Below are 27,414 nucleotides of genomic sequence, written 5' to 3'. Positions count from 1 at the left end.
GGAGGATAGAGCATTGGAGACCAGAAGTGAGGAGTTTTTTGCAGCTTCAGGGTGTAAGTCAGGATGTACTGCAGACGAGGACTAATTCGTGTAATACAAACATGCTTATATTATGGGAAGGAATTTAACAGGGTTAAATTTTCATAAGAGGAGTACCCCTTTAACACAGTGTTAAAAGGGTATTACAGTCAATAACACTTATCCTCTATCGCAAGGAGAGTACTAACACTTCAATAGTTTGTATAGATATTAAAAAAAAACTAATGAAACACAAGACACATGGATACATATGACAGCTTATTTTATTGATCTCCAAGTACCTTTGTTTAAAAAAATTTTTTTTTACAAGACAATATCTGTGGGGTTTTGATCAGTGACAGGCGTGTTCAGAAAAGCTGCTGTGCTTTTTATTTTTTTTATTTTTTAATTTTTTGCTAAAGACAATGTACATATTTACAAAGGAAACCTCTTTAGAAAAAAGTGGAAAAACATGAATAAAAAAATTCTTACACATCCCCTGGATAGAAAGCATTATGTCGAAGTTTCATTGAAGTAGTACATTTAAAGGCACTCTGTGACAAACATCTATATGTAAGTAGACGAAACGCGTTACACTTGGATACATGTGTAGAATAGATATTTCCCCCACAGACAGCACAAGTACCAATGACATTTTGATTAAAAAAGAAAAAAAAAATTCTGCGGCTAAAACATACTTTGGCTTTAAATCTGATGGTTTCTAAACATAAGGATAACAAAGCAAGAGGTATGTTAAAAAAAAAAATTAAAACAGCCATACAGATTTTTTTCTTCTTCTATCACCTAAACTAGTGTCTTCAAAACTTTTCATTACATTTTATTTTATGTTTATTTCATTTTGTAAGTCCCCCCACCCCAAATACAGAAAAAATGGTTCAAAAGATGACAAAAAAAAAATAACTTACTGTGGAAAACTACATAAGTTATTTTCCATAAAAAAAAAAAAAAGATGCACCTGGAAAAATGTCATCCCTTTAGATGCAGAGACAACTTCAAAAAATTAAAAATCAACCCTCTAAAAAAATTCATGTAAATTTTTTTTGCTAAAATTTACTAAATGTTCTTCAAATGAAATGGGGAATTTAATACTTTACAAATTAAGATGCAATTTTTGTGCAAGCCTAAAAATTGTGACTTATCTGTAGTTGGCCAACTTTTGCCGCTTTGAAAGGGCGGGACCTAAAGGGAGGGGGCGCGGCTTCCCTTTTAGCCCAACACATTTCTTTATAACTTACAGAGATTAGTTTAAGTCTCAGCCAATGACTTTCTATTTGTGTTCTTATAGGGGGAAAAAAAAGCAAAGAATACAATCTAAAAGCAAATTATACTTTAAAATTGAAAACAAAAAATAATTCCTTTATAAAATAAAAACCCCAACTGAGTTTGTAAAAAAGTAAATTCAAAAAGGGGAAAAAAAATAAAAAAACCCCAAACAGTTTTTCTTTTATAATATTATGGAAACATGTAATGCTCAACTAAAAACGGGGAAAAAAAATTTGCACCAAAAAGATAGAATAAAAGGTAAATTTAAATTCTTACAATACTCACAAATCCATTTACACAATAACAAGTTCTCCTTGGATTTTATGTACATGACCTCTGAAACACAGTGGCGGGATAATTTATACTGTAAAAATAATTCTATTCTATGGATGTGATTTTACAAAAAAAAAAAAAAAAAAATATGCAACCTCCAACCCTCGATATAGAACAGTGGCAATGTACAAAGAACATGCAATATATATATTATACTATATAATAGAAAACATAATATACACAAAATAGTTTCAATTCACAACTGTATTTAATGAACAGAATTTTACACGAACCTTCTCTGAAAATAGTCTACATCTGTGGCGCTGGATACAAATAAGGCCGCGTTCTAGAACTTGCAAAAAACGCTTAGGAAAAATTCCGTTTACATTAAAGCACCATTTTTTTTTTTTTTTAATACTCTTGTATGGTCAAAAGTAGCCCCTTCAAATAGGGAGATCACATTATCATTGCGGCGGTTAAAGGTGGCACAAGATTTAATTTAAACTGCTGCAGAAAAAATAAAAAAAATAAAAAAATTCTATAGGCAAGTTAACGTTTGGTACAATGTATTAAAATGAGCTGGCAGAGAAACCTAAAGGATTTTTGTATTTGTGTTATGCAGCTAAATACATAAAATATGTACCTAAAAATAAAAAATATCACATACTTAAAACTTAATGGTCCCGGAAAAGTCCCCATCCAACACGATGATGGAAATTTTTTTTAGTCCCCGCCCCATTGTAGAATTACTTTAAAAATTCTACAATTAACTCTTGCTGTATTCATTTGGCACAGAATTTATTGATAGCAAACTAGCAATTTTTTACATAAATTTTTGTAAAATTGTTAAAAGTTTTGAGGAGGTGCTGGCAGGAAAGGGCAAGTTCCCAAAGCGAAAAACACTGAGATCAGGATAAAATACTGGAATTAATTTTTAATAAGAATAATACACAGTGTTTCCATAAACACCAGCTTCACTATAAGGGAAAAAAAAAAAAACGGCCGTAAAATGGAAAAGATAAAATTACCGCAATGAGATGTGGTCAGAAGAATCCTAAACCAGATGTCCCAATAAGATAATGCCGGGAACTTCCAAGAAACTTTAAAGCAAAATGTGATGGTTGTGATAGACATGAGACAACTAGGTCTTGACTTTAGCTTATAACCGTACCCTGTGCTCCAATCACACCAAAAGCTGCATTTACAATTTGCCGGCATAAGTCTATGAGTATGACAGGGAACGCTCTGTAGAGTCGATTGTAGACTGCTGTTTGGGGGTTCTTGACCCTTAAGAGATTTTGACTTCTAAAATGAACAGTTACTTTCCTTATGAAGAACTAATTTGCATATGTTTTCCCATGAAGCACTGCCTGCAAAGACTGCCATAGAGCCTCAGTAACAATCAATCGGCTGACAGTCATCCCTCCCAGCTTCCTCATACACATGAACGTTTAGCAGTGCCATGCATTCACGTGTTGCCTATGGGGAAGGGCCAGACTGTTTTGGGGCCAGCTTATGCCTCCAAGAACCAAAGGGTCTCAGTCCCTTCTTTTCACTGATATTAATATGTTAGGGTCCTATTAGATGAAACGATTGCAAACCAGATTGTTTATCACTGACACACAAACAATTTTTCAGTCGTTGCCTGCAATTATCGTTTAAATTCTAATGATAAAACGATTTTCCGCACGACAATCGCCCTGTGTAATAGGACCCTAAGTCAAGACACTGCTGTGCACCTTTAGACTCCATACACCAGATGGATTCACCTCTATGAGAACCAGTAGACTCCCCTAAGCAACATCAAGGGTTCTTCTGTAACCAATAATACCCTGGCAACAACAAGTTCAGTAAAAGCTGAGGGCACTCACCAGAAAGTTGCAATGGGTCTTTATTCTATCACCTAGTTACAAACTTCGATGCATGTCGCTATTCAGACGCCAAACCACTTCACATAGACAAACTAGACATGACGGCCATTTCGCGCATGCGCGCTTCATCAGATCTAAGGCCTCTGTACTAACCCGATCCAAGACCCAACAATACTGCTCTCTATAGGTTGGTATGGCTCAGCAACAATGCCTATTTACATTTCACGAGTCAAGTAGCTACCTATAGGTGGCACTAGAGCGTATACATCCTCCTGAGGAGAGCTAACTTGCATACATAAAAGGAAACTAGCAGAATTGTGAATGCAGCTCTTGTTGTGATTAAAGTTCAGAACTCTGCAGATCGGTTCAAGACAAGTATTTGTGGTGTTCTTCATATAATGCTGAAAAAATTATTGGCAAAAATGGACAATGTCTCGGGGGAGGACCACAGACCATTGTAGCTACTGCCAGATATCACGTTCTACATGAATTTTTTTGTCCGTTGGGCAATCATAAAACGGATTAGAAATAAACGCAAAGAGCATGAGACCAGAGGGGCAGATTTATCAAACACTGTGTGCGGGGAAAAAAAAGCACCACACCCATCTTCAGGTTGTTTGTAGTATTGCAGTTCATCTCTATTCATTTCAATGTAACTGAACTGCAAAAAAAATAAAATAAAAAATATAGCTGCTTTTTGTTACTCAGAGATAGGGCCACTCTTGTCCTCAGTTCGTGGGCAGCTCAATTCCATTGACTTAAATGGTGCCAAATTGTGATACCACGTACAACCTGAGGCTGAGAGTGGCGCTTTTTCAGATAGAAAGCAGCCATCTTTTTAGGACCCTTATATTGGACCATTCATTCCTGTACCCAGCAGTAACTCCACCCATATACAGATAAGCTTTACACATAAATAGATCACTTTAATACATAATATTAACTCGGGAATCCATAGGCGTTCCACTTGGATTTCTATTTCCGAAAAATTTTTATAAACTTTTTAAGAAGTTTCTTTAAAAAAATAGCCAGACATCATAATACATATTTATGTACCAACATCTCGGGCTCTGCGCATAACCCCCAACCTGGGACCCTCCAAAACGAGAACAGTCGGCATGCTGGGAGTTGCCGTTTTGCAAACGGTCACAGGTTAGAGGTCACTTCTGGAACCAGAAAATAGATTTATTGTAACTGCAGGGAAAAAAAAAATAATTAAAAATTCAAATTTTCAGGGGGAGGGGGATGATGAATATTGGAAATGAATCTCCAAACTGCAAAACTTTTTTCGTTGTTTGCAGGTGGTAAATGTCCTTGTGTTACTCCTGACCCGACAAGGTGACGTCTGGTGACCTCAGCACCGCTGTCTGAATGTACTTAAGAGCACTGTGACGTTGGAAATCATCTTCCCGTTTATTTCAAGGTATCAAAAATATGCAGCTTTCATAACCAAGGTTCTGTTCCCGCTGTACACCGCTACATTACACCAACTACTCGCACCCTCCACAGAGGGCGCCACACGCCTCCCACAGCACCTCCGCTGGTGGCAGGGAGACTGCTGTACAGTATCTGTTCTCGTCTCTAGGACCAGGTACCACCAAGTATGACAGCGAGGGGACCGCAGGGAGTCCCCCGTTCCAGCATATATTAGAGAGCAAGGCTTCATTCCAGACACTTCCTTCTCCTTCTGAAGACTTTAGTCAATTTTCTCTACTTTCCCAATGATTTTTTCTTCATAAATGGGTAAAATAGAGTCATCGTCCCGCACTTCCTCGAATACCACTCCGCAATCGAATTCATCACTTACTTTCTTGAAGTAATACCTAGAAGAGGAGGCAGAAGGGAGAGGGTTAACATCAAAGAGTTGTACATGGCAGGAGGTGGCTATGTACCCCCTAAGGATAGGCCAATAAAATAAATATGACATTACCCCTTAAAGGGATTGTCCAGCGAGCTGAAGACAACTAAAGCCTTCTAAACCTTCTTTCTTTAGTCCCGTCTGAAACAGGGAGAGGGGGGCGGGGCCAAGTCGCGATCATCGCATGCAAGTGAAACACTCCCGCATGTGCTGTCCAATAGTTGCACAATGTCTCCAAAATATCGGATACACCATACAGCTATTTGACATTGAATGTGGCCATGGTTCTGTCCACAAATGATGATCGCCCACAGCTTAGCCCCGGCCCCTCCCAATCTCTCAGGTTTACTTCCAGGATGCGGGATCTAAGAAAATGAGCACTAGCGAGCAGGCGGCTTTGGACATTTTCTGCTCACCAGAAAACCCCTTTAAGGGCCAGGCCTATTTGGTCCTTAAGGGTGCGTTCACACCTACAGGATCTGCAGCTGATTTTCTGCAGCAGATTTCAGTTAAATAACTGAACACAGCATCAAATCTGATGCTGTGTTCAGTTATTTAAAGAGAACCAATCACGGAAGAAATTTTAATTTTTTTTATTTTCTAATTCAATGTAATTATTTATTTAATTACATTTGTAAATACTTATTTATTTTTTCGGCCGCGTTTTTGTTTTATTAACTTTTCAATTCACTGTCTCGCGTCGGCTCTTTTCAAAAGAGCCGGCTCGAGACAGGAAGCTCCCGTCATCCACAGCGGCAGCAAGGCCGGCCGCCGCCATCTTGATTACGTCATTTGCGTTCCAGTGGTGGAACGCAAGTAACGTAATCAAGAAGGCAGCGGCCGGGCCGAACAAGAGGAACAGGTATAGTATAAGATACAGACTGCAACAGCAGTCTATCTTCATTTTGTCTATTTATGAAGATACAGACTGCCTTTGCAGTCTGTATCTTATACTTTACCTGATCCTCTTGTCCGTTGCAGTCTGATGCCGGGCGCCGCCATCTTGAATACGTCACTTGCGTTCCAGCGGTGGAACGCAAGCGACGAAATCAAGATGGCGGTGCCGGCCTTGCTGCAGCAAACAAGAGGAACAGGTAAAGGATGCTCTTGTTCGGTGCTGGAAGGCCGGGCGACGCCATCTTGAATACGTCACTTGCGTTCCAGCGGTGAAACGCAAAGTGACGTCATCAAGATGGCGGCGCCCGGCCTTCGTTCAGCTATCAAGAGAATTGGGTAAAGGGATAAGATACAGACTGCACAGGCAGTCTGTATCTTCATAGATAGACTTAGGGAGAGATTTCCTTTGATAATAGGGACAGTGATTTTTAGGTGATTGGTCCTCTTTAACTGAAATCTGCTGCAGAAAATCAGCTGCAGATCCTGTAGGTGTGAACGCACCATAAAGGGATATTTCCATCTGAGCATGTCAGCCCCCTACCAGCAGGATACAGGACAACACGCCGATTGGTGGGGTGGTGGGGGACTGACCACTAAAACCTCCAGTCATTAGCTTGTTATCCTCTATTCTGTGGCTAGGGAATAACATACCCAGTTGAGAACACCCATTAAAGTGGGTTATAAAAGCTTATATGTCTGAAGCCATCTATATTAGATCAGATGCCTGACAGGCCAATGAGCTATATCATTTCTGTGACTTTCATTGACTTTAATGGGAGCATTGGCGCAACTCCCAGAATTACATAAGAGCATAGCTTTTAAAGTGGTATCTTAACTCCCATTAATGCCAACAGTGGTTGTGCAAGTTGTGTGTGCGCCTAGAGCCGTAGATCTCTCAATAGCTGCACGTTCTAGAGGTGAACCCCAAACCTAGGGGACACATACAGCATGTCCTGTGGATAGGCCACAAGTCTCCCTGATGGGTATAATATCGTGTTTACCTGTAATTTCCTTTCTTGGTTAGCAGCTCCTTGAATTGTCCCAGGGTCACTACTCGACCTTTCACCATGGTCCTGTAGGGAATGGGTTCTCCACAGAAGTAATAAGCCACCACCACGTTCTCACCGGGTCCGGAGCTTTTGCTGTCTTTCTTCTGCGGCTTAAGCCTGGCAAAGAAAAAAAGGGAGTTAAAGGGTTAAATCGGCAGCCAATGTAAGCTAGGAACTAGAGAGACTGTGGACTTGACTCTCTTTATAGATGTCATGATATGAGCCAATCTAACACTTCAACCATACGGTGGGCAAGGTCTCATCACTCGGCCATCTATCTACATACACACTGCGTGCAGGTTTGCGCAGAGGTGTGTGGTCGGTACAAGGTGTGTGGTCGGTACATCCGTTCCGGTGGTGACAGGAGACATCCCATAAGGCAATATGAAAAGTCCTTCCCAGCGCTGACATTGTGTTTATCCCATCACTATAGTGTGGTTTGGCTATGGTGGTTGTGCTATAGTGATGGGATAAACACTGGTTCGTACAAGTGTCGGGACTGACTTTTCATCTTGCCACCAGCTGACGCTGACAGAAGAGGCAGCGGCGGCTTTGTTGGCACCGATGCCGCGTACTTCTTCAGTTTCCTTTATTTCCATACTAACCACATTTTCCACTTTAACCTAATTTAACACGCCGAGAGGAATGAGGTTCTCTAATGTCACCGTGATACATCCAGCAGTAAAGCAATGCAGCACAAGTCGACTTTTCAGCACAGCGAGTACGTCCTACGGCGGAGGAATGTTCCATTATTTGCTATTGTTTCTGTAGCGTTGCCGGGTAACCGCGCTCGGTTGGCTGCGGAGGTGACTGGGCCGGGCACCCCACCGCCCTCTATTTAGATTTCTGCTCAGGTTTCATCCCTGCATGTATGAGAAGGAAATACAAGAGCGGAGGCGGCAGCGCACCCCTGATGTGATGGCCGTGTAAACCCCCCATCATACCAGGAGACCGGAGTATGCAGAAAATGCAACTACATGGCGCCCTGCCAGCCGGGCAGCAGGTGATGCAACATGTTCTTAAAGGGGTATTCCAGCATTTATAGCATATCCACAGGATAGTTTATAGATGTCAGATGCAGAGGAGAGAGAACGGGTGTCTGCTGACCTACATAGTTGGGTGGACACCACAATGGATGTAGAGGTTGCACATCGGGGGGGTCACCATGTCAGGGGACTCATCTAGGCGAATGTATTTGCTACCTAATGATCGTGTATCCCATTAAAAGCAATGGGAATAAGTGAAATGCATGCTAATAAATGAGCTACAACTCCCATCATCCCTCTACACGCCATGTGATGGGCACAGAACAACGAACGTCTACATTTCCTCCAGACAAGGGGAGACTACGAGGATTAATAATACACAGCGGAGGAGGATTGGGGGGGGAAGGGAGGAATAACCGAGGAGGAAGACGCACATGGAGGGGGGGCGCTAGGTGACAACACGACTTATTACTAGACAAACTGAAACATGGAAAAGAAGAGCGGCACATACTGTGACTCTGAGAGGTCCATGTCGGAGACCGCTGGTACCACATTCAGCAGTGGAATATACGGTGGCCTGACAGAGGAGCGCCCCCGTTGGATAACCTCTTGAACATACCTAGAGAATAACCCTCATAGGTTAGAAAATGTACTACTACTACTACACCTGCCACAACCCTGCAAAACTACAACTCCCAGCATGCGCCAGTTGGAAAGTCGATGTCAAGACATCACTACATCCATCAACCACTGCAACAGAACCAACTCTGCTACATCGCATGTAATGCATCAAATCAGGGGCTTAGCTCCGGGGTAGGGAACAGCTCTCCTGTATTATAGGATATGGCTGCGGATCAGGACATTTACCAGATGTTATATATGGGATATCCCCCCACAGATGAAGGTTCTCTACCAATGACGAGGCCTACATGGCTTCCAGCAGGATCTCCCACACATCCTGGTCTATCTGTAAACTCCGAGCAAAGTAAGAGACTGAGACTATGAGCAGCACCGCTACAATGGGAATGATTGACACCTATGAACGTACAGACACCGCCCCTAAGTCCCTTTATATTGTATAACCAACAGCTGTCGTCTTCTATGCTAAGACCATTGCTTATGATGACACTTCTAACGCTTTACAGATGACAACAGCCCCCCGCTTGTGAGGGTTATAATGGAGACCTGGCATAAAATCCAACTACTATCTTAGGACTCATCCACACCAAGGCCCAGACAAGTCTTATTCTTTCCAGTCTGACACAGTGCTCTCTGCTGCCACCTCTGTCCAGAGCAGGAGAGGTTTTCTATGGGGATTTGCTGCTGCTCTGGACAGTTCCTGACATGGACAGAGGTGGCAGCAGAGAGCACTGTGTCAGACTGGAAAGAATACACCACTTCCTGCAGGACATACAGCAGCTGATAAGTACAAATAAGAGAACTAAAGAAAATGGGAAAAAAAGGTAAATTATGAATGTCTACAATTGATTTCAAAAGTCGAGTTCTCACTGTCTGTGTCATACGGCATTACACAGTTGTGGATTGAGTTACACATTTCCAGAAGGAAGAACAGAGGAGGCCGCTACGTAGGTTTATGGGGCTTCGGTTCCCTGGCACAGCAGGCGGACAGGATGCCGCTCAGCATGGAAACCTTACAAAGCGAGGCAGTACTGAATGAGAGGACTGATGGAGGTCTCCGAGATCAGACCCCCAGGAGCATGAAGCAATGGCATTTACCATGACATAGAAGAAAACCCCCTCTAAAATGTTGGATAACACAGTAAGCTGCTGGATACCTTTGCTTCACTTGCATTTTTCCAGCTTTTCTCTCCTCCTCTTCCAGCCGCCGGCGTGCCTCTTCCAGCTGCGTCAGTGGATTAGGAGCAGGATTGGGCGGCATGGTGGGGTCTTGGACAAAGGGGTGAGAGGGTTGCACCACGTTGCGTAGCTGAGCGCTGACCCAAGGATGGACTGCACCCGGCCGTTCTATGGAGAGTGGTCTAGGCACATCATGAGCGGACTGCTTCTTGGCACCTGATGAGCTGCAGAAAAAAAAAAGTAAAATCTAAGAATCCAGGTCTGTCATAGGAGAGCATATTATTATGATAGGTGTCCTATAAAACTGGTTGGCTAACACCATACCGCATCCACAGGACCCACAGTGATCTTAAAAGGGTTGCTCTCCCCCAATTTTTGTTTTTCTTCCAAATGAACAGGTGCCAGAAAGTACCAGAGATTTTGTAATTTACTTCTATTAAAAAAAAATCTCAAGTCTTCTTGTACTTATCAGCTGCTGTATGTCCTGCAGGAAGTGGTGTATTCTTTCCAGTCTGACACAGTGCTCTCTGCTGCCACCTCTGTCCATGTCAGGAACTGTCCAAAGCAGGAGAGGTTTTCTATGGGGATGATCTACTGATGCAGACAGTTCCTGACATGGACAGAGGTGGCAGCAGAGAGCACTGTGTCAGACTGGAAAGAATCCCTATGGAGACTTGCTGCTGCTCTGGACCTGATAAGTTAAGGAAGTACTGGACATTTTTTAATAGAAGTAAATTACAAATCTGTTGCACTTTCTGGCACCAGTTCATTTAAAAGAATTTTTTTTGATGAACATACCCTTTAAGAACACCACACCCCGAGTCTGTCAGAACACAATGCATGCACAGTCTATGAGACTGCTGGGATAAATGAGCTCTCTGGCAAACCTACAGAAAGGGAGTGGAGTAGAACAGTGTCATGTGACAACCGTTCCATTGACGCCCATTCTTAGTACGTTTCAGAATACGGAGGTGTGTCTTGGAAGGGGTTTATAAGAAGCCATCAGCAGAACTCTGAATACAGCTCTGGATGCAAAGGGAGACTGAACCAAAGAACTATAAAGTAGTATGATATGCGGGTGAGCCCATCGCTCACCTATGGACGGTTTTCTTGTGTCTGCTGATCTCCTTCTCTCCTTCCATTATCCACTGCATTATCTTCTGGTGTCGCTCGGCATCCTCCGGAACCACAGGCATGTCATGCGCCGCGCTCTCAAGCTTCCCAGAATCCACTTTCTTTGCGTTCCTCTTGGCCAACATGCTTACTTTACCACTGGATGAAAGATTGTGAGATGTAAGTGACATGGGAACGTAAAAGACGAGAAATCCTTACACAGTAATAATGGTGCGGCCAGGCATGTAGCAGATCCGGCACCGGGTGCACAGCAGTCTGCAATGGGTTAATATTCTGTACCGATCAAGGAGTCTTCCTCTATTCACATCCAGAGCTGCATTCAGAATCCGCCATGCTTCCTGCAAGCTCTAACCTGGCATTTACCACTACCAACCTATATACAGTAATAAGCAGCACTAAGGAATGGAGGTGTAAGTGCAGTGCATGATGGGGCATTAAGGGGCTAGACCAGGCCCGGCAGGGGAAACTTTCAAGATTTACAGACTATTTAAAGGAGTTATCCAGTGCTAGAAAAAAATGGCCACTTTCTTTCAGAGACAGCACCGCTCTTGTCTCCAGTTCAGGTGCAGTTTGCAATTAAGCTCCATTCACTTCAATGGAACTCAGCAGCAAAACCCCGCCCAAGCTGGAGACGAGTGGGGCCGTGTTTTTGTAGTGCTTGATAACCCCTTTAAAGAATCAGTGTCACCAAAAAACAAAATGTCAGAGACATGCCAAAAGTTCTGATCAGTCGATGTCTGGGTGTTCAGACCGCAACCGATCAGGAGAAAGAGCGGGGAGAATGGACGTCTATGAGGCATGTCGGAGAACGGACCACACGGCAGCTCGTTCAATAAAACAACAATAAAAACATTTGACATGCCAACATTTTTTTCAGTGACAGGTACACGAACATACAATAAAAAGGGCGCATTTTTTTTTTTTACCCCTTTAAGGAATTAGTAAGTGTAAACCTTTAGTGATTACCATAAGAGGATGGAAACTTAAAATGACTCTGTGTTTACAGTCATGTCTTTGTTAGGGTATGTTCACACTGAGTAAATCAGGTGGAATTCCGCAGCGGAATTTTCCGCCACAGAATCCCGCCTGTCTGTGTGCCATAGCCTGTCTATGGGAAAGCGCACGCTCTTCTATGCTGTTGCCGCTCGGGGTAGTAACATGTCACCTCTCTGAGCGGAGAGTGGCGGCAGCGGAGGAGCGTGTGCTTTCCCATAGACAGGCTATGGCACACAGACAGGTGGGATTCTGCGGCGGAAAGTTCTGCCAGGGAAATCCGCCTAATTTACTCAATGCGAGCATACCCTTACAGGGCGTCAGAATTGAGTGCAAATCCAGCACTGGCATGAGTCTCTCCTGTCCTGAGGGGTCACTACAGTGTAGGTACAATGTAACAAACCCCCAGCTGTAAGAGTTATGTCAGGAAAGACTTTCAACCCCTGGATAATCTTCTCATTCACTGACAAACTGTTTATGAAAAATGACAAATTATAAAAAAAAATATACATATATAATTTAGAAAAATTAGGAAAAACTAATTACAAATTTTTTTACCGACAAATTTACACCAAAAACTGTGGCAAGTTCTAGCAGAGAGATACGCCATCTCATACCTGTAGCCTAAAGAATCCATAGGATTGGGGGCCATTCCCATGCTCTCTGCATAATTTCGGGATTTGGTTGCATAGTTATGAGGATCTACATTCCATGAAAAGTTGCTTTGCACTCTCTGTGTGGCCTCGGCCTCTATCTGTTCTTTCGGCTTCACCCCGCTGTGGTGGTGAACGTGGTGATAGACGTGCTTGTGGTGATACATGTTGGGCGCCTCCAATTTCGAGCCGGACTTGGCCGAGTGCTTGCCGTGCCCGGGTGGCACTGTTCCCGTAGACACAGGGAGGCCTTTGCTCAAGTGACCGTCTGGTGAGCGCGGCTTAGGGGAATGGCGGCCGGGCCCTGGAGATTGGCAGCCCGGGGTTTTCATTACACGTTGCACATGTTCGTCGAGAATGGATTCAGGATTTTCCTCATGGGCGTCTCTGATCTGCATCCCAACACAACCCATTTCAGAATATCGAGAACCGAAATGATGCACAGGCTGGCTTGAAGGCAATTTGTGGCTAACCATAGATGGTGCAGAGGAGATGTCCGCATCATCCCCTTCTTCTTCCTATGATGGAAAAGAGAAAGAACAGAGTCACTTCATCATATACTGCAGCTTACTATTCAGGTAGGAGACAGACCTCTGCTCTTGGAGCACTACAAGTGTACCAAACCCTCAGGATGTGAGGATAACCCTTTGCTTTAGCAATCAATAAAGGGTCTCAGCACTTAAGGGCCTTTTACACGGGCAGATTATTGTGCAATAAATTGTTAAATCGTTTGTATTTAAGCGATAATCTTCTGGGGTAAACACGGCAATGATCAAACAATAACTGAAAATTGGTTCATATGTGGCTGATCGCATCTATATATATATATATATATATATATATATATATATATATATATATATATATATATATATATATATATATATATATATATATATATATATATGTGTGTGAACACAATTGCGATTTTATTTAAATTCGATCGTACTAAAGTGGTTATCTAGTGCTACAAAAAACACGGCCACTTTCTCCAGAGGCAGCACCGCTCTTGTCTCCAGGTCAGGTGTGGTTTGCACTTATGCTCCATTCACTTCAATGGAAATAAGTAAAAAAAAAAACTGCACCCAAACTGGAGACAAGAGTGGTGCTGTCTCTGGAAGAAAGCGGCCATGTTTTTGTAGCACTGGATAACTTCTTGTTTCGTCTAAATGCTTATCTAAAAGAGAAAGAAAAACGCTTGTCGCTTGCAAAGCGGGTGCTAGCTACAGCGATTTATCTGTATGTAAGAAGGACTTTTAGAACTAACACAACAAAACTTGTGGAAAAAAGAAAACTTCTTGCCATATAGAGCTTAACCACTAGGTGGGGCAGCTGCACCACAGCTTTTTGCTTTCACATGTTAACTATAAGTGGCATTTTCTCATTGTTTGCGCCTGCTGAATAGTAAGTGAAGATTACAGATAGAAAAAGGTTGTATAGCATTGATCGAGCCTCCTGGATACCCCAGCATGGAGAGGTTTAGTGCCATGTAAATAATATATGAGCTAAAGGCCAAGCTGTCCGGCTGTGAGAGAAGGGAGCAGGCTGCGTACGTACTCGGAGAACCGCTGTAATGAAGAATGAGCAACACAACACACTGCAGGTAGAGCGAGCACACTCATCCCCCTATATCAGGTTAGGGTTATAACAACCACTTAAGCTACAAAACGTCATGTGACCAAAGACCGCCGGGTTGCGTTTCCTGTGGAAGTGTACGTGGTTGTGGCGCAGCATCTCAAGGGTAACTACCCAGAGGGTCTCAAGATTTTGCAGAACTACAACCCCGATTATGCCAGGACAGCCTTTGACCATAGGAGCATGATGGAGGTTGTACAGAATCACTGCACAGCTTTAACCCTATGATCCCCCAAGCAGCGGCTTTATGGCTGCTGCAAAACTTTAACTCCTACCATGAGCGAAGGTCATTGATGCCCAGGCGTCTGGGTCAAATTAAAGCCATAGCGCTTCTACTTTTTCCACCTTCAGGGTTGGTTGGGGTGTCATTTTTTGCACCATGACCTCTAGTTTGTAATGGTATCGTATTGGTGTAAGAGAAAAGACATCAGTAGTCAGTAATTCTGGTGTTTTTTATTTCACTTTTCATTTACGCCGTTCACCATGCGGGAACATTATTGTTCTATTTTAATAGATTGGACAATTCCGCACACTCAATATGTAATATGTTTATTTTTTATTTTATCGTATATTGGGAAAGGGGGTAATGTAAATGTTTGTTTGTTTTTTTAATGTACACATTTTATATTGCATATATAGGTCCCTTAGGGGACTTATACACATTAAAATCCCCTTCACTACAGGAACATATATACACGTTTCTACCGCATGAGGCATGTGCAGTAGGAAGGTATATATGTGTATTGTGGACATGAAGGGGTTAGACGAGCAGAACCCATAAGCGAATACTTACAGCTCTCACGCGTTTCAGTCGCTCCTCTAACTTCTGTTCGGCCTCGCGCTCTCGCAGCACTCCCTCCAGGCGACTGATGAGCTCAGCAGCAAATTTTTCAGGATCAACGTGAATATCCTTTGGTATGTGATATGTACGCTGGGGAGACAATAAAAGTGGGCACTGAACGGTTCTGTTCTGATAAGGGTTTACCCCAAAACATGGTAAACAACAAATGTGTAGAAAGCGTACAGGGGATACATATTACACTGGAGTACAGAGCTGGAAAGCAGCGCCTGATCTGCCACGAACTGCAGAAACATGGCCCATAGCCCAATGCGGAAAGCCGCAGTCACTCAGGCCTTGCAACAATTGCGAAACCTTCGGTCGTTGATGCTGCAGTAATGTAATATTACAGCAGTAACAGATCACAGTCCTATCAATATTAATGTCCCTGAGCCATCTCTGCACTGCGGACTCCAGATCAATAGCGAGACACCCGATCCTCATGTGTGAAAACACTTTGTGCGGTCAGCTTAGTATCGATGTAAACAGCAAAACATAGAAACAGCGAGTGAAGCGTTTTATGCAAAGGATTCCATAATGCGCCAAACGGGCGCTGGACGAGTTATCGGATATCCATAGAGGTTGGCTGCGTGTTGTGACACCGGCAGATTAATCCCCGGGTGCGGCTAAATGAGTGGTTATAGCTCCTTATAAACACTTTCCCACACGCCACACGGCTCTGGCGACGGGATTGGGATTTGCATGACTTTAATCATGGAGACGGAAGCCGTGTGTCACATTCAATTACCCGAGCCGACCATTTTTATTTACGATCATGTCCTCGGCTGGAAACATGGGCTAATGCATTAAACATGACAAACTAGGGGAATATAAGGGAGGGATTCATCCGCTGTGACTGACGCCTCACAGCCGTGATCCCGAACCTGCAACCCTCCAGCTGTTACATAACTCCCACCATACCCTGACAGCGACTGTTACATGGGATGATGGGAGGAGTTGTTCTGCAACAGCTGGAGAGCCGCAGGTTGGGGTACCATGACTTACAGGGTGGGAGTTATAGACGTCAATGTACAGTGAACAGGGACTGAACAGTATAGAAGTGACATCGATCTCCTTTGTATAAATGGGGGAGAAAGCCATGGCGCCAACAACAAGACAAGACACAGTGGAGGGGAGGGAAGGAGCAAAATTTACTGCTCCCGAGGATCCCGACCACCCAAGTGACGGCACAGCTCGACCAGCACCCTCAGAGCTAAGGATACCTAGGCAACCCATGTCGACTGTATGGAGGGAGAACTAGGCCAAACTTCAAAAGAAAGCAATTTTTGCTTTCTTTTGCATTCTCTATCACCTAACAAAAGTTCAGGTGATGGGGATACCTTTGAGTTGGTTATTGATAGGATGATACCTCCAGTGTCACCATCCTATGACCTATTACAGCGGTTTCTGCTAAAATGTATTATGATGTAGCAGGGTGGGAGAAGGTTAAGAATGCAAATGTCTTGTAGACGTTGATCTCCATCACTTACTGGAATGTGAGGTAGTGGCACGCGTCCATTGGCTTTGGCACTTTCATGCATCTCGCGACGATGGTGCTTCCGTAGTCTATAGGGTGGAATCCCCCCATCGCTGTCATAAAAGATAAAAACAAATAATCAATACGCGTCAATTGTTATCATCGGTGACAGAGAGGAAAGTAGAAAGACAGTGAACAATAGTGCGAGTACAATGACATCGGTGGCACTTACACGCTGCTATCTGTCAGAGACATGGTATCCGCATCACTAGACATACTCTGCTGTTCACTATCGTTGGCACTGGTGGCGGGTGCCACTGCATACCCAGTGTTGACATAGTAAGGGTTAACCGGCTCCCTCCACGTTCCCGGCCTGCAAGGGATAAAGGAAACACATTACTATAGGATCAAGTCAAACTAAAAGCTGCTGAAAAAAAATTCACTGATATAATTTCTGCTGTTACGGAGATGTGGAGCGTCCCCATCATTGTGGGGCCGTTGCCATCATCCTCTACAGCCGCCGGGTCTCTCGCTGGCTATATAGGAGGAGGGCACGACGTTCTAATACACAGTTATGGATCAATTTAATCTGTGATTTACCTATACAGTCTGCTGCCTTAAAAAGATTAAATAAGCAGATCCAACAACGGACTGGCTCCCCAAAATCTCGACTATTTAAACAATGAACCACCAATGACATGCAGCCACACTATTTAAAGGAGAAGTCCGTCACTAGTAAAAAAAAAAGTCAAACTCCAGGGGCAGGGGGGACTATAACAGACCAGCCAGTTTCTCATCTTCCTGTGCCTCTCCAGAACTGGTACGCCGCTCCGGGACCCCGCTGGGCTCTGGGAACTACTGTGCTGCTGACGTCACGAACCGGTTGATTGACAGTCTGCTCAGCCAGTCAGTGACTGGGGTGGGACGCCACTTCAGTCACCGATTGGATGAGTGGGCTGTCCATTAGCCAGGACAGGGATTTACCCCCCCCCCCCCCCCCTTCATCATCACAACTCAAGGTAAGATGCCTTCCGGCGGGGGTCCCGGGGCCGGTCAGACGGTGCATCGGAGACACGGGGGGAGAGGTAAGCAATGCTTCAGTGCTATGTTCTCCCCTGACACCTGTCATTTATTAAAAATGCTCGGACTTCTCTCTGATATTATCTAAACCATTAAAATGGAGATCACTACATGTCGACTAATAAGGGTGGCTCTCAGCTCAGCAGCCAGGTGCCACCACGTGTGCAGTGGGCTCACAACGGTTGATGTCACCAGGAAAAGTACGGTCATCAGTTACTCCGGAAGTTTCTATGACGGGTACAGCGCTGACCACTCACATACATCGGCTAGATTAGGTGAGTATTGCACCTCTCTCTCTCTCCACAATCTCTGAAAGGGAGCAACAACAATTATAATTCAATGATTCAATGTACTCTCTGGTAGTTATTTATACACATGAAGCATCTCCTCTCTCTCCTATCCATGATGTGTCAGTACAGTAGCACGAAGATTTAAAAAGTTTCGAGCTCCTGGAATCATAATGAATGATGACGTCCGTTCTGTAATACAGCGTCCGTAATTATGGACTGTGCACAGGACGTGTGAATGCCCTCTTATCCTGGAAAGATTGTGTGTAAGTGGTAGGAGACCTCAGGGAGCCATACCAGACGTTACTGGGCATCAACTTCTCCGGACAGAGGGCGCTATTACAGGAAGCGATAATCGGAGAATCAGGCAGATTATTGCTCCTTGTAACAGGAAACAGCGATCATCTGACAAACCATCATTGGCCGATTGGCTGATTGGCTGAGCAACCTAGAGTGTGGAGAGGTAATGTATAAACACTTTAGGGCAAGGGCTGCATGGACATCCCAAACGATCTCTGCGCAGCCCTTGCTAAACAATCAGCCATGTAATAGGCCCAGTTAATGTTGCGTTTACATGGAACAAATTATTGTTCGAATATTCACAATAACGATCGCATTTGAGCGATAATCATTCCGAGTAAACACAGCAAGCAATGAGGAGACGAGTGAGAAATCTTAAAAATTCGCAGATCGCTTCATGTAAACAGTCTTTCAAAGATTCACCCTATGTGAAAGATGGGCTAAGGCGATCTTAAAAACGATCGCAATAACGATTTTTCGTAGGAATTTTCTAACGATTTATTCGTCTAAACGCTGATCGTTATAAAAACAAAATCGTTGCTTCAAAATTGCTAAACGATCGGGCGAATTATCGCTTCATGTAAACGCAACAATGATTGCCGATCTAGCATTTCAGCACTCGTTTACATTATTGATTAGGCCCGTCTAATAGGACCCGTAGGAAATCGATGACCAATTTAAGCAAAAATAAAGGTAGACTGAGCCCTGATAGAGATACATAAAATGCTGATAGAGTAAGAGCTTGTGCAATAACTGCTGGGGCTCAGGATGCATCCATGTGGAAGGGATTATAGGGGTATTTCATCCAGTTCAGTTTCCACAGGCCGACGGACTCCAAAATACTACAGAGTAGAGTATAAAGCGGCCATCAGCCTGTACTACTCCTCCTTCCCTGCTCATTGCCAATCCTGTTGTTACATCACAAGTATTATATCAGCTACGGCACTTCTATAACATCGGCAGCAGTGGTGAGAGCTGTACTTCTGGCTAGAGCTGTGTTTCTCTAGGCCCTGATGGGAGTTGTAGTTGTGAAACAGGTGGCGAGTATAAGGCCGGAGATTGCTGATCTCTTCCCGTACACAGCAGTCACACGGACTCCATAAGTCATTGGCCATACTTTGTATTTCTCATCCTCGCGTCATGGAAGTTTCCAGCCCCGATCACACGTAACCAATTGAAAATTTGCCACAACAATGAGGCCTTTGATCGTAGAGCAAGACAAATATTTGGGATGCTATTGATGAGCGCAGGCATTTTCCGGCTTGTGGAAACACAGATCTGCGTTGGGCATGGCTCGTGGCTGCGTCTGGGAAGCTCACATGTGATCGCGGGCAGATCTCGGTTGCACTGTTTCTCTTATAGAAAATAATTGGGAAATTCATAAAGACTATTGAACTATCTAGAAGAAAGGCCATTGCGTGAGTGGAGCAAAGTTGCAATACAGCAACCAACCTGTGCACAAGTGTGGTGCTATAAGTGAAGGGCAGCCATGTTTGTCTGATCCTGGAGAGGCCCTTTAAAGTGTTACTGTCATTTAATTTATTTTATTTTTTTGCAGAAATCAATAATACAGGCGATTTTAAGAAACTTTGTAATTGGCTTTATTATGAAAAAGCAGTTTGAAGCACTCCTCCCTGTCTTCATGGTTGTCTACGGAGACGGGAAGGGGTGAAGGGAGATGAGGCACCAAACAGGACAACAAAGAGTTAATTTACAGCTACATCACCCTCCTCTAAAGTCAGCACTGACCTCTAAATACTGGCTTTCACACAGCTCCCGCTGTGTAATCCTTTATTCTCTGCTGGTGACTAATCTCCCTCCTTCCCCCTCCCCTCTCCCCAGGTTACACAGGGCCTGACTGATGTAAAAGTCGAGATTTCCTGATAATGAGCAGTGGATGAGAGGGAGGAGGGGGGCTGGGTAAAGTCTTTTTGAATGCAGATAATGACATATTTGCCTAAAAAAGAAAGTTTCTTAAAATCGTCTGTACTAAAAAAAAAAAAAAAAATACGACAGTGACACTTTAAGGCGCCGCTTCTTGCTTTCCCCTACATGTAGTTTTTTTCCTTCTAATCAGGAGTTAGGGAGGCAATATTACCAATGCTAAATGTCCCACCCATACAGACAGATGTTACCACTGAACGGGATTGTGGGTGGATATATTAAAAGGGGAGAAAAAAATCCCGGTCTTTATAGGACTAGCTGATTCACTTCCACAGAAAAGCTTCCACCTTGTTCTCATTTACAAGTTTTCGACCTCTGACCTAGAAGCACATCTGGAATATTTTCTGACAGCCGACTTCCATTACGGTGTATAATCTGTGCCTGGTGGCGGGTGGTGACTTGCATGAGAACAGGAGCGGATGGGACTTGTACTCCTGCTTCTATCTCATCCTCAGGATTACAAAACCACATTCATGGATGAAACTTACATTGTGCAACATGGAAGAAGAACGGGAGAGATGGCCAACTTCTACAAACCGGCATGAGGTCACCAGAGGTGTATCGGAGAGACCATCAAACTGCAACTTAGGTCCGCTGTGAAAGTGCTGCTTTCCGTCAGGGAGCCGATTTGCATAATTCATATGGACCCCACCCATTAGCTGGATCTCCTTGAGGAGTAAAAGTACCTCCCAAGAAATGCATCCAACTACCTCTGTATGGATCAGGGCAAGTCAGAAATTCAATCTTTGGGGTGTAAGGAGGGACCTATACTGTTTTTTTTTTTTTTTGGTAGATTCAGCCAAATTATGGAGACATAGAAGCCATGCTCTGAGGGAAGGAACCATGCAAATAAGCTCTCTTCCAGAGGGAAGTACGCTCTAACTAGTACCACCATATTACAAAGCTATCCTGTAGGCGTCCGTCAGAGTATGATGGGAGAAGCTATTTTGCAATAACAGGCTGGTATGGACTTAGGAGCTCCGACTTCTAGGCAGCAAGAGGAGTGATTCTGCAATAGGTTGGCGATCACCGACTTAGGCTGCATTCACACGTTCAGTGATTTTCCCGGTCCGTGATTGTGGTCCGGCAGATACCTCCGTGATCCGTGCAAAACAGTCCGTTTTGCATCCGTTTTGTATCCGTGTCCGTTTTTTTCACGGATCTGTCTTACAGCATTTCAAATGACATTGATTACATCACATCCGTGTTTTTCACGGATGAACACGGATGTCACTCATTGATTTCTATGGGGAATTCTTTCCGTGCATCCGTTCCGAGTAATGACATGTCCAATTTTTTAACGGAACGGATCACGGATCCGTGAAATCACGGAACATCTGAATAGCCCCATAGAAAGCAATGGGGTGTAAAATTGTCCGTGAGCACGGACAACTTCCCGGAACGTGTGAATGCAGCCTTACAGGTTTCCTACATGCAATGGGTGTCATGCATATTAAAGGGGTCTTACAGACAGGAAACTGCCAGTTCTATTAAAGGCACACTCCTAATGCCCCTATTTGCAATATACATCAATTTTTGGTATAGTGCCGTTTCATTGCTTTTGGTGCAGACTAACCCCCTCTAGACAAAACAAATCCCGAGAGCACAGTCCTCTCCACTCGCTCTGAGTGCTATCCCATCTAAGACTGAGGACATGTGACTTCTGTCTCTTTGGGTGGGTTAGCTTTACAAAATAATCGCTAATTCGGTCCACAGATTACGTTGGAGACATTATACGACCTCCATCTCTGTGGGCCTGTAGTATAGAGAAGGTGCACCGCATGCCAGAAGTAGTTTTCCAAATGGTGCGATCTTGATAATCCATACTTTTTCTTTTTGCAAGTAGCGCGGGAAAGCTGTTGAAAAGATTGCAGGGGGATCGGTAAGTATGCTCAGCAGGGTTTGGCGGAGTACCCCTTTAAGATATGAAGGGAATTATAGTTTTGCAACAGCTGGTGAGCCACAGGTTATGGAGCAGTGTCATACAGGGTAGATGTCCAATAGGTGACACTAGAGAGGAGCTTTTTAGCATAATCCCTTCCCATAGGGCAATGCTTGTGGCTTGATCTCCTTAAGGAAAAACAGTATTCTGCCTAGACAGGTATGAAGGTAATTGTAGTTTGGCAACAGCTGGAGGACCACAAGTTTGACACCCCCTGTTCTAAGATGTAACGGCAACCATTCTGGATCTATACTCCTGAAATGCTGGGGTTGTACACTGAAGACTATTCTCTATATTCACCATCAGTATGACGACTATCGTAAGGTCTTTGTCCCCAGTTGTACTGAAGTACAAGGCAGGCGGAATACAGTCTCTCAGCAAATGTATTTCGCAAGGGGGGGCTTCAAGTAACTCGATCTGATGTGCTCTTCCTGATGACTACAGAGACGCTGGAAATGAGCGGCGGGTCGGAAAAGGCGCTGCGTAAAGCTGCCTTTGTGTAAATACAAGGTAATGACTTCCCAGCCCTGTCATGTTGCTCGGGGCTGTCACCCAGCAGACTGGTACCGGGGTAATTACTCCTAATGATAATTCACTTTCCCTGACGGTGCGGTTACATATTCGCTGCTTTGTGTCGGGGAGGATGGAAAGGCCTCTCTCGCTCCCTCTTTCTGGCCACGCTTTTCTTTCCTGTCAGCTCAGCTGGAGGGGAGGAATTTACAAATGGATCCAGTATGACTATAAACGGTTTACGCAAGCGGCTCTCCCCCCTACCCCCCAACCGAGAGAGCGGCCCACTCACAAGATACATTTACACAAAGTGGCTGAAGAAGTAAAACGTGCTTTGTGCCTCATTGCATGTAATGAAACCTGAGCACGGGGGCTGGTGGGAGGCCGCGCGTTACAGACCTACCACAACCGCAGATACATGAAAGACAAAGCATCTGCAAGGCATACCAAACATACTTCAATACATCTACTCGATAGAAGCAGATCTATCTATAGGTCCATAGGAAAATGGAGTATTACATGCAACCTTCTAAAAGAAAGGTGTCAAACATGGCCGAGCTCTCAATTCCTCTTGAGCCCCTACAAACATGCATCCTCGGTTTAGCCAAGCGTGCGCGTGTTCTATACTGGGGGAGAGGGGTAACAGATGACCGCAACGCGAGTCCGATCATTTGGCATCTGAATAAAGGTGGCTGAAGTTGGATGCAGCCCTAGGGAGTATAGGACACAGTCTATGGCCGTATCCATGTTTTCCTGGACTCACTAGGGCTTCTTCCAACTTCAGCCACTGGTATTCAAAAGCCGAATGATCGGACTCGAGCATGCACGAACTGTGCTTGTCTCTACTAAGCCACTTTTGAAACCTAACAATATAAATCTGTCACACCAGTGTATGGCCAGATTTGCCCTTACTGGACATGGATGAGAGATGAGTAGCTGCTGTCACACGTCTCTACTGGCAGCTTGTTTTCCTGAGAACTAAGGGATCGGACAGTTAAAAAACAACATGTCTGATTCCCTCCCCCCCCCAAACATGTCGGAAAGAGTTGGTTGGCAGATTGTAGGTGTATAGTTAAACAGGACCTGTCACCCCCGATGCCGGGGTGACAGGCTCCCAACCCCCCGCTAGAGCCCCTCATACTTACTTGAGTGCGCCTCTGAGAGGAGTCCGACGCTCATAGAGAATGAATGATGAGTCCGACGCTCCATTCATTCTCTATGAGCGTCAGAGTCACCTCAGCGGCGCACGCGATCATGAGCCTGTCATCCCGGCATCGGGGGTGACAGGTCCTCTTTAACATTAAAAAAAAAAAAATTGATATGTCAGAAAGAAATTTCAAGAAAGTTTTGATCAATTGGGGTCTGAGTGTTCAGACCCTGAATGATCAGTAGAACAAGCGGGAGAAAACTACGCTTGCCAAGCGCTCCCCTCCCTGCTCCGTGTCCGACACCTAAATGGCCTATTGTCATATTGAAAATCTGTCATGGTCATTTGACAGAAATGGGAGTAAATGCTCTGGGCGTGGACTTCTCCTGACACTGACTGAAAAGTTTTTTTATAAATTTTTTTTTTTATTTCTAGAATGGTCCATCAATAAGCTGATCACACAGTCCTGCCACAAGACATCCCAGCAATCAGCTGTAGTCAGTGCAAGAACCTGGCAGTAAGCATTTGATTTTACTACAACGCCACCACAGGTGAAGCTAGGTGTTACAAAATACCAACTGAAATCAAGGATTTGTCCATGTGATGCTGCGCTTACACGGAATTTGCACGATAACGATCGAATTCGAACGATAATCGTACGTGTAAATGCAGCAAACGATCGGACGACGAGCGAGAAATCGCAGATGTCCTAAAATAGTCGTTCGCAAAAAATTCGCAGATCGTTCCGTGTAAACAGACGTTCACCGATTTTCCCTATGTGCGAGATAGGCTTAAGCGATCGCAAAACGAATTTTCCGTACGATATATCGTTCCGTCTAAACGCTGATTGTTATTAAAATAAATCATTACTCCGACATAGTTAATCGTATGATCGGGGCAATTATCGTTTCGCGTAAACGCAGCATAATGGAGGGACATGCCAGGTCCTCCAGAGCTAGATACTCTCCTCGAAGCTGCTTCCTATTTTCCTAAAAGTATTTGCAAACAGGCTTCCTAAACGCTAAAAATGAGAGAAGACTAAGCCTGACAATCCCAATCCAGCGCAGACCATCAAAGAACTTGCTGGATGTCAGTTTCCTTATTACTATGGGCTATAATGAGAATCCCGGGCACCAAATCACCATAGAACTGGGCTATATGTAAACATGTCATCAGCTCAGGGACTTCTGAAGCCGAATGAAAAGAGCTCTGTGAGAAAAAAAAAATCAAAGACAGCTTCTCCGGCAGCGACCGCACGGCATGCAGCGCTCTAAAATCTGGGTATAAATATAGTAAATAGCAAAACTCTGTTCCGTTACTTCATGTTAGACGGAAAAATGAGCAAGCTGTCATTTCTGGAGGGATCAACTTTCCACGAAAAAGAAAAAAAATAAGAAAGGAAAAAGGTCAGCTGATTACCCGTATTTGTGTAAAACCAGCGCAGTATTTCCAGAGCATCAAACGTTTTCCTTGCACAAAAATTTTTTTAAAAAAATTGCTGGAAATTGTGAATCATGCCGGGGGGACACTTTGAAGTTGTGTCTTGTAAGTGAGTAGGAAAGAAAAAAAAAAAAAAAGAGAGGATGGCGGCCTGCATCAGCAAAAGCGAATCACCATGGCAATGAATGCACACATCTCACATTAGTCTCGCAGAACATAAAGCCTTCATATATGTGCCCCCCCCCCCCCCCCCCCCCCGCCTTTGATGTGTGATGAGGTCACACAGATCATAACTTCTATGGTCAGCGGCTTATAAAAGTAAACACCAGAGAACGGCAGGCCCCTGGCGTCAGCCCCGCGTATGTACTGAATCCATACAAGCAAAACAAACCGCAGCGACTGTCCGGCTTCCCAACTAATGACAACCTCTGGCGTTTACATCCAGGAGTCCGGACAACTGCAGAAACAGTGCGGAGAAAGACGAGGACAATCATATCTACCAGGCCTAACTCCTACATGCAAGCTACTGCTCCCTGTTGTCAGTCATCACACACTGGAAGGAGGATGCAGGGCATTAGATATCAGTCCAACCAATTTTGGCAGAACAGCCTATTTAAAGGAAGCCTGTCACCCCAGCTGACGGGGTGAAGGCCGCCCAACACCCCGGTGGAGCCCCCCTTCCTAGAAACAGGCATTCTCTATAGGCGGCAGACTCATCTCTGGTGAGTGCGCGCATGGCTTCCAACTGGGTCCGTGACCGGGACTTCGAGGAAGGGGTAAGTAAAAGGGGCTCCACCAGGGGGTCAGGGGGGCTTCACCCCAACAGCTAGGGTGACAGGTAACCTTTAATGTGTATGAAGGTTTCGGGGGTGCCTCCTCTCCCCAACAGATATTAGAGTAGAAGTAGTTCGCTGTAGGACCTGGTGGCCCATACTATTATAGTAGGGCTAAAAACAGACATCTCCATATCCTATAGTGTTGGTCCAGAAAAGGAAAATCCTTCCATAAAAAGGTAAAAGCCTCATCTTCCTAACTTTAGGGAGGGAACCCCTTCTCAGGAATCGAATGGCCATAACCTGCAATATTATTACACTCCAGAAATATACACAAGCTGCTTTTACTGAGTTCACAAGAAAGACTGCCTCCTGCAGAACGCTCACAGCCTCACAACTTTTAAAGTAAAGAATCCCTTTTGATGGTGGTGTAGAATCTTTTTACCGCTAGAATGGCCCTTTGTGGATATAATCGTAAGTATAAATGGGTGGAGAAAAAGCATACAAACAATACTGCACATCATTGTCACTACTTTATGTCCCGTAGAGCAGATGGGTCTTGTCCAGAAATAAGCAATGGAAAACGTAGCGGCACTCACCATTAGCTACAAAAACACGAAACTTTATTTATTGATGCATGTAGACAGTAGTGCGGAAACACGTCGGCAGATGCCACCAGGGGGAAGATGATAGCCTGTTTCGCACTCAAAGCGCTTCTATGGACCCTATGGGTCTTGTCAATACTGCGGTACAGGCTGTGCAACTTCTTACTCCAAAGTTCTAAACAGACTTAAAAGGGGTACTCCAGCGTGGGGGCTATTTTGGGATCTGGCCGGGGAGGAGGTGGCTGAGAGCAAAGACATCCACTCACCTCCCCGGATCCAGCGGCGGGTCCCGTATCACGGCGCTCCGGTTCCCAGCCGCTTCCTGGTGTCTGACGCAGGGTCCCGTATTGCGGCGCTCCGGTCCCCAGTTCTCGGCCACTTCCTGGTGTCTGACACGGGCTCGAGACGTGACGTCTCAAGTCTGCTCAGCCAGTCAGTGACAAAGGCATGATCCGTTTCAAGTCCGCTCAGATCCCGCCTCTGTCACTGACTGGCTGAGCGGACTTGAGACTTCACGTCTCGAGCCTGCGTCAGACACCAGGAAGCGGCTGGGAATCGGGGACCGGAGCGCCGTGATACAGGACCCGCCGCTGGATCCGGAG

At 44.5% G+C, this 27,414-nt stretch overlaps 1 protein-coding gene across 2 annotated transcripts in view; it reads right to left on the bottom strand.

Annotated features, from left to right (window-relative positions):
* Window positions 1–296: 296 nt before the first annotated feature.
* The window catches only part of AXIN1 (axin 1), a 38,688-nt gene continuing 11,570 nt past the window's right edge, over window positions 297–27,414 (bottom strand). Inside the window, exons 3-11 of one of the 2 annotated variants that reach the window (XM_069984280.1) lie at window positions 17,017–17,157; window positions 16,798–16,897; window positions 15,263–15,400; window positions 12,799–13,352; window positions 11,150–11,326; window positions 10,033–10,278; window positions 8,748–8,855; window positions 7,203–7,367; window positions 297–5,269 (exon numbers count right to left, since the gene is read on the bottom strand). In XM_069984280.1, the coding sequence (XP_069840381.1) occupies window positions 5,143–5,269; window positions 7,203–7,367; window positions 8,748–8,855; window positions 10,033–10,278; window positions 11,150–11,326; window positions 12,799–13,352; window positions 15,263–15,400; window positions 16,798–16,897; window positions 17,017–17,157 (1,756 nt within the window). In that variant the 3' untranslated portion in view covers window positions 297–5,142. The remainder of the gene's footprint in view (window positions 5,270–7,202; window positions 7,368–8,747; window positions 8,856–10,032; window positions 10,279–11,149; window positions 11,327–12,798; window positions 13,353–15,262; window positions 15,401–16,797; window positions 16,898–17,016; window positions 17,158–27,414) is intronic. The other variant, XM_069984282.1, reaches the window with a different exon arrangement.

The sequence above is a fragment of the Dendropsophus ebraccatus genome, chromosome 9, assembly GCF_027789765.1.
Source record: "Dendropsophus ebraccatus isolate aDenEbr1 chromosome 9, aDenEbr1.pat, whole genome shotgun sequence".
In the NCBI taxonomy this organism is placed as follows: domain Eukaryota; kingdom Metazoa; phylum Chordata; class Amphibia; order Anura; family Hylidae; genus Dendropsophus; species Dendropsophus ebraccatus.
Note: the sequence above shows the minus strand (reverse complement) of the source record. Positions and strands in the feature narration are given on the sequence as shown.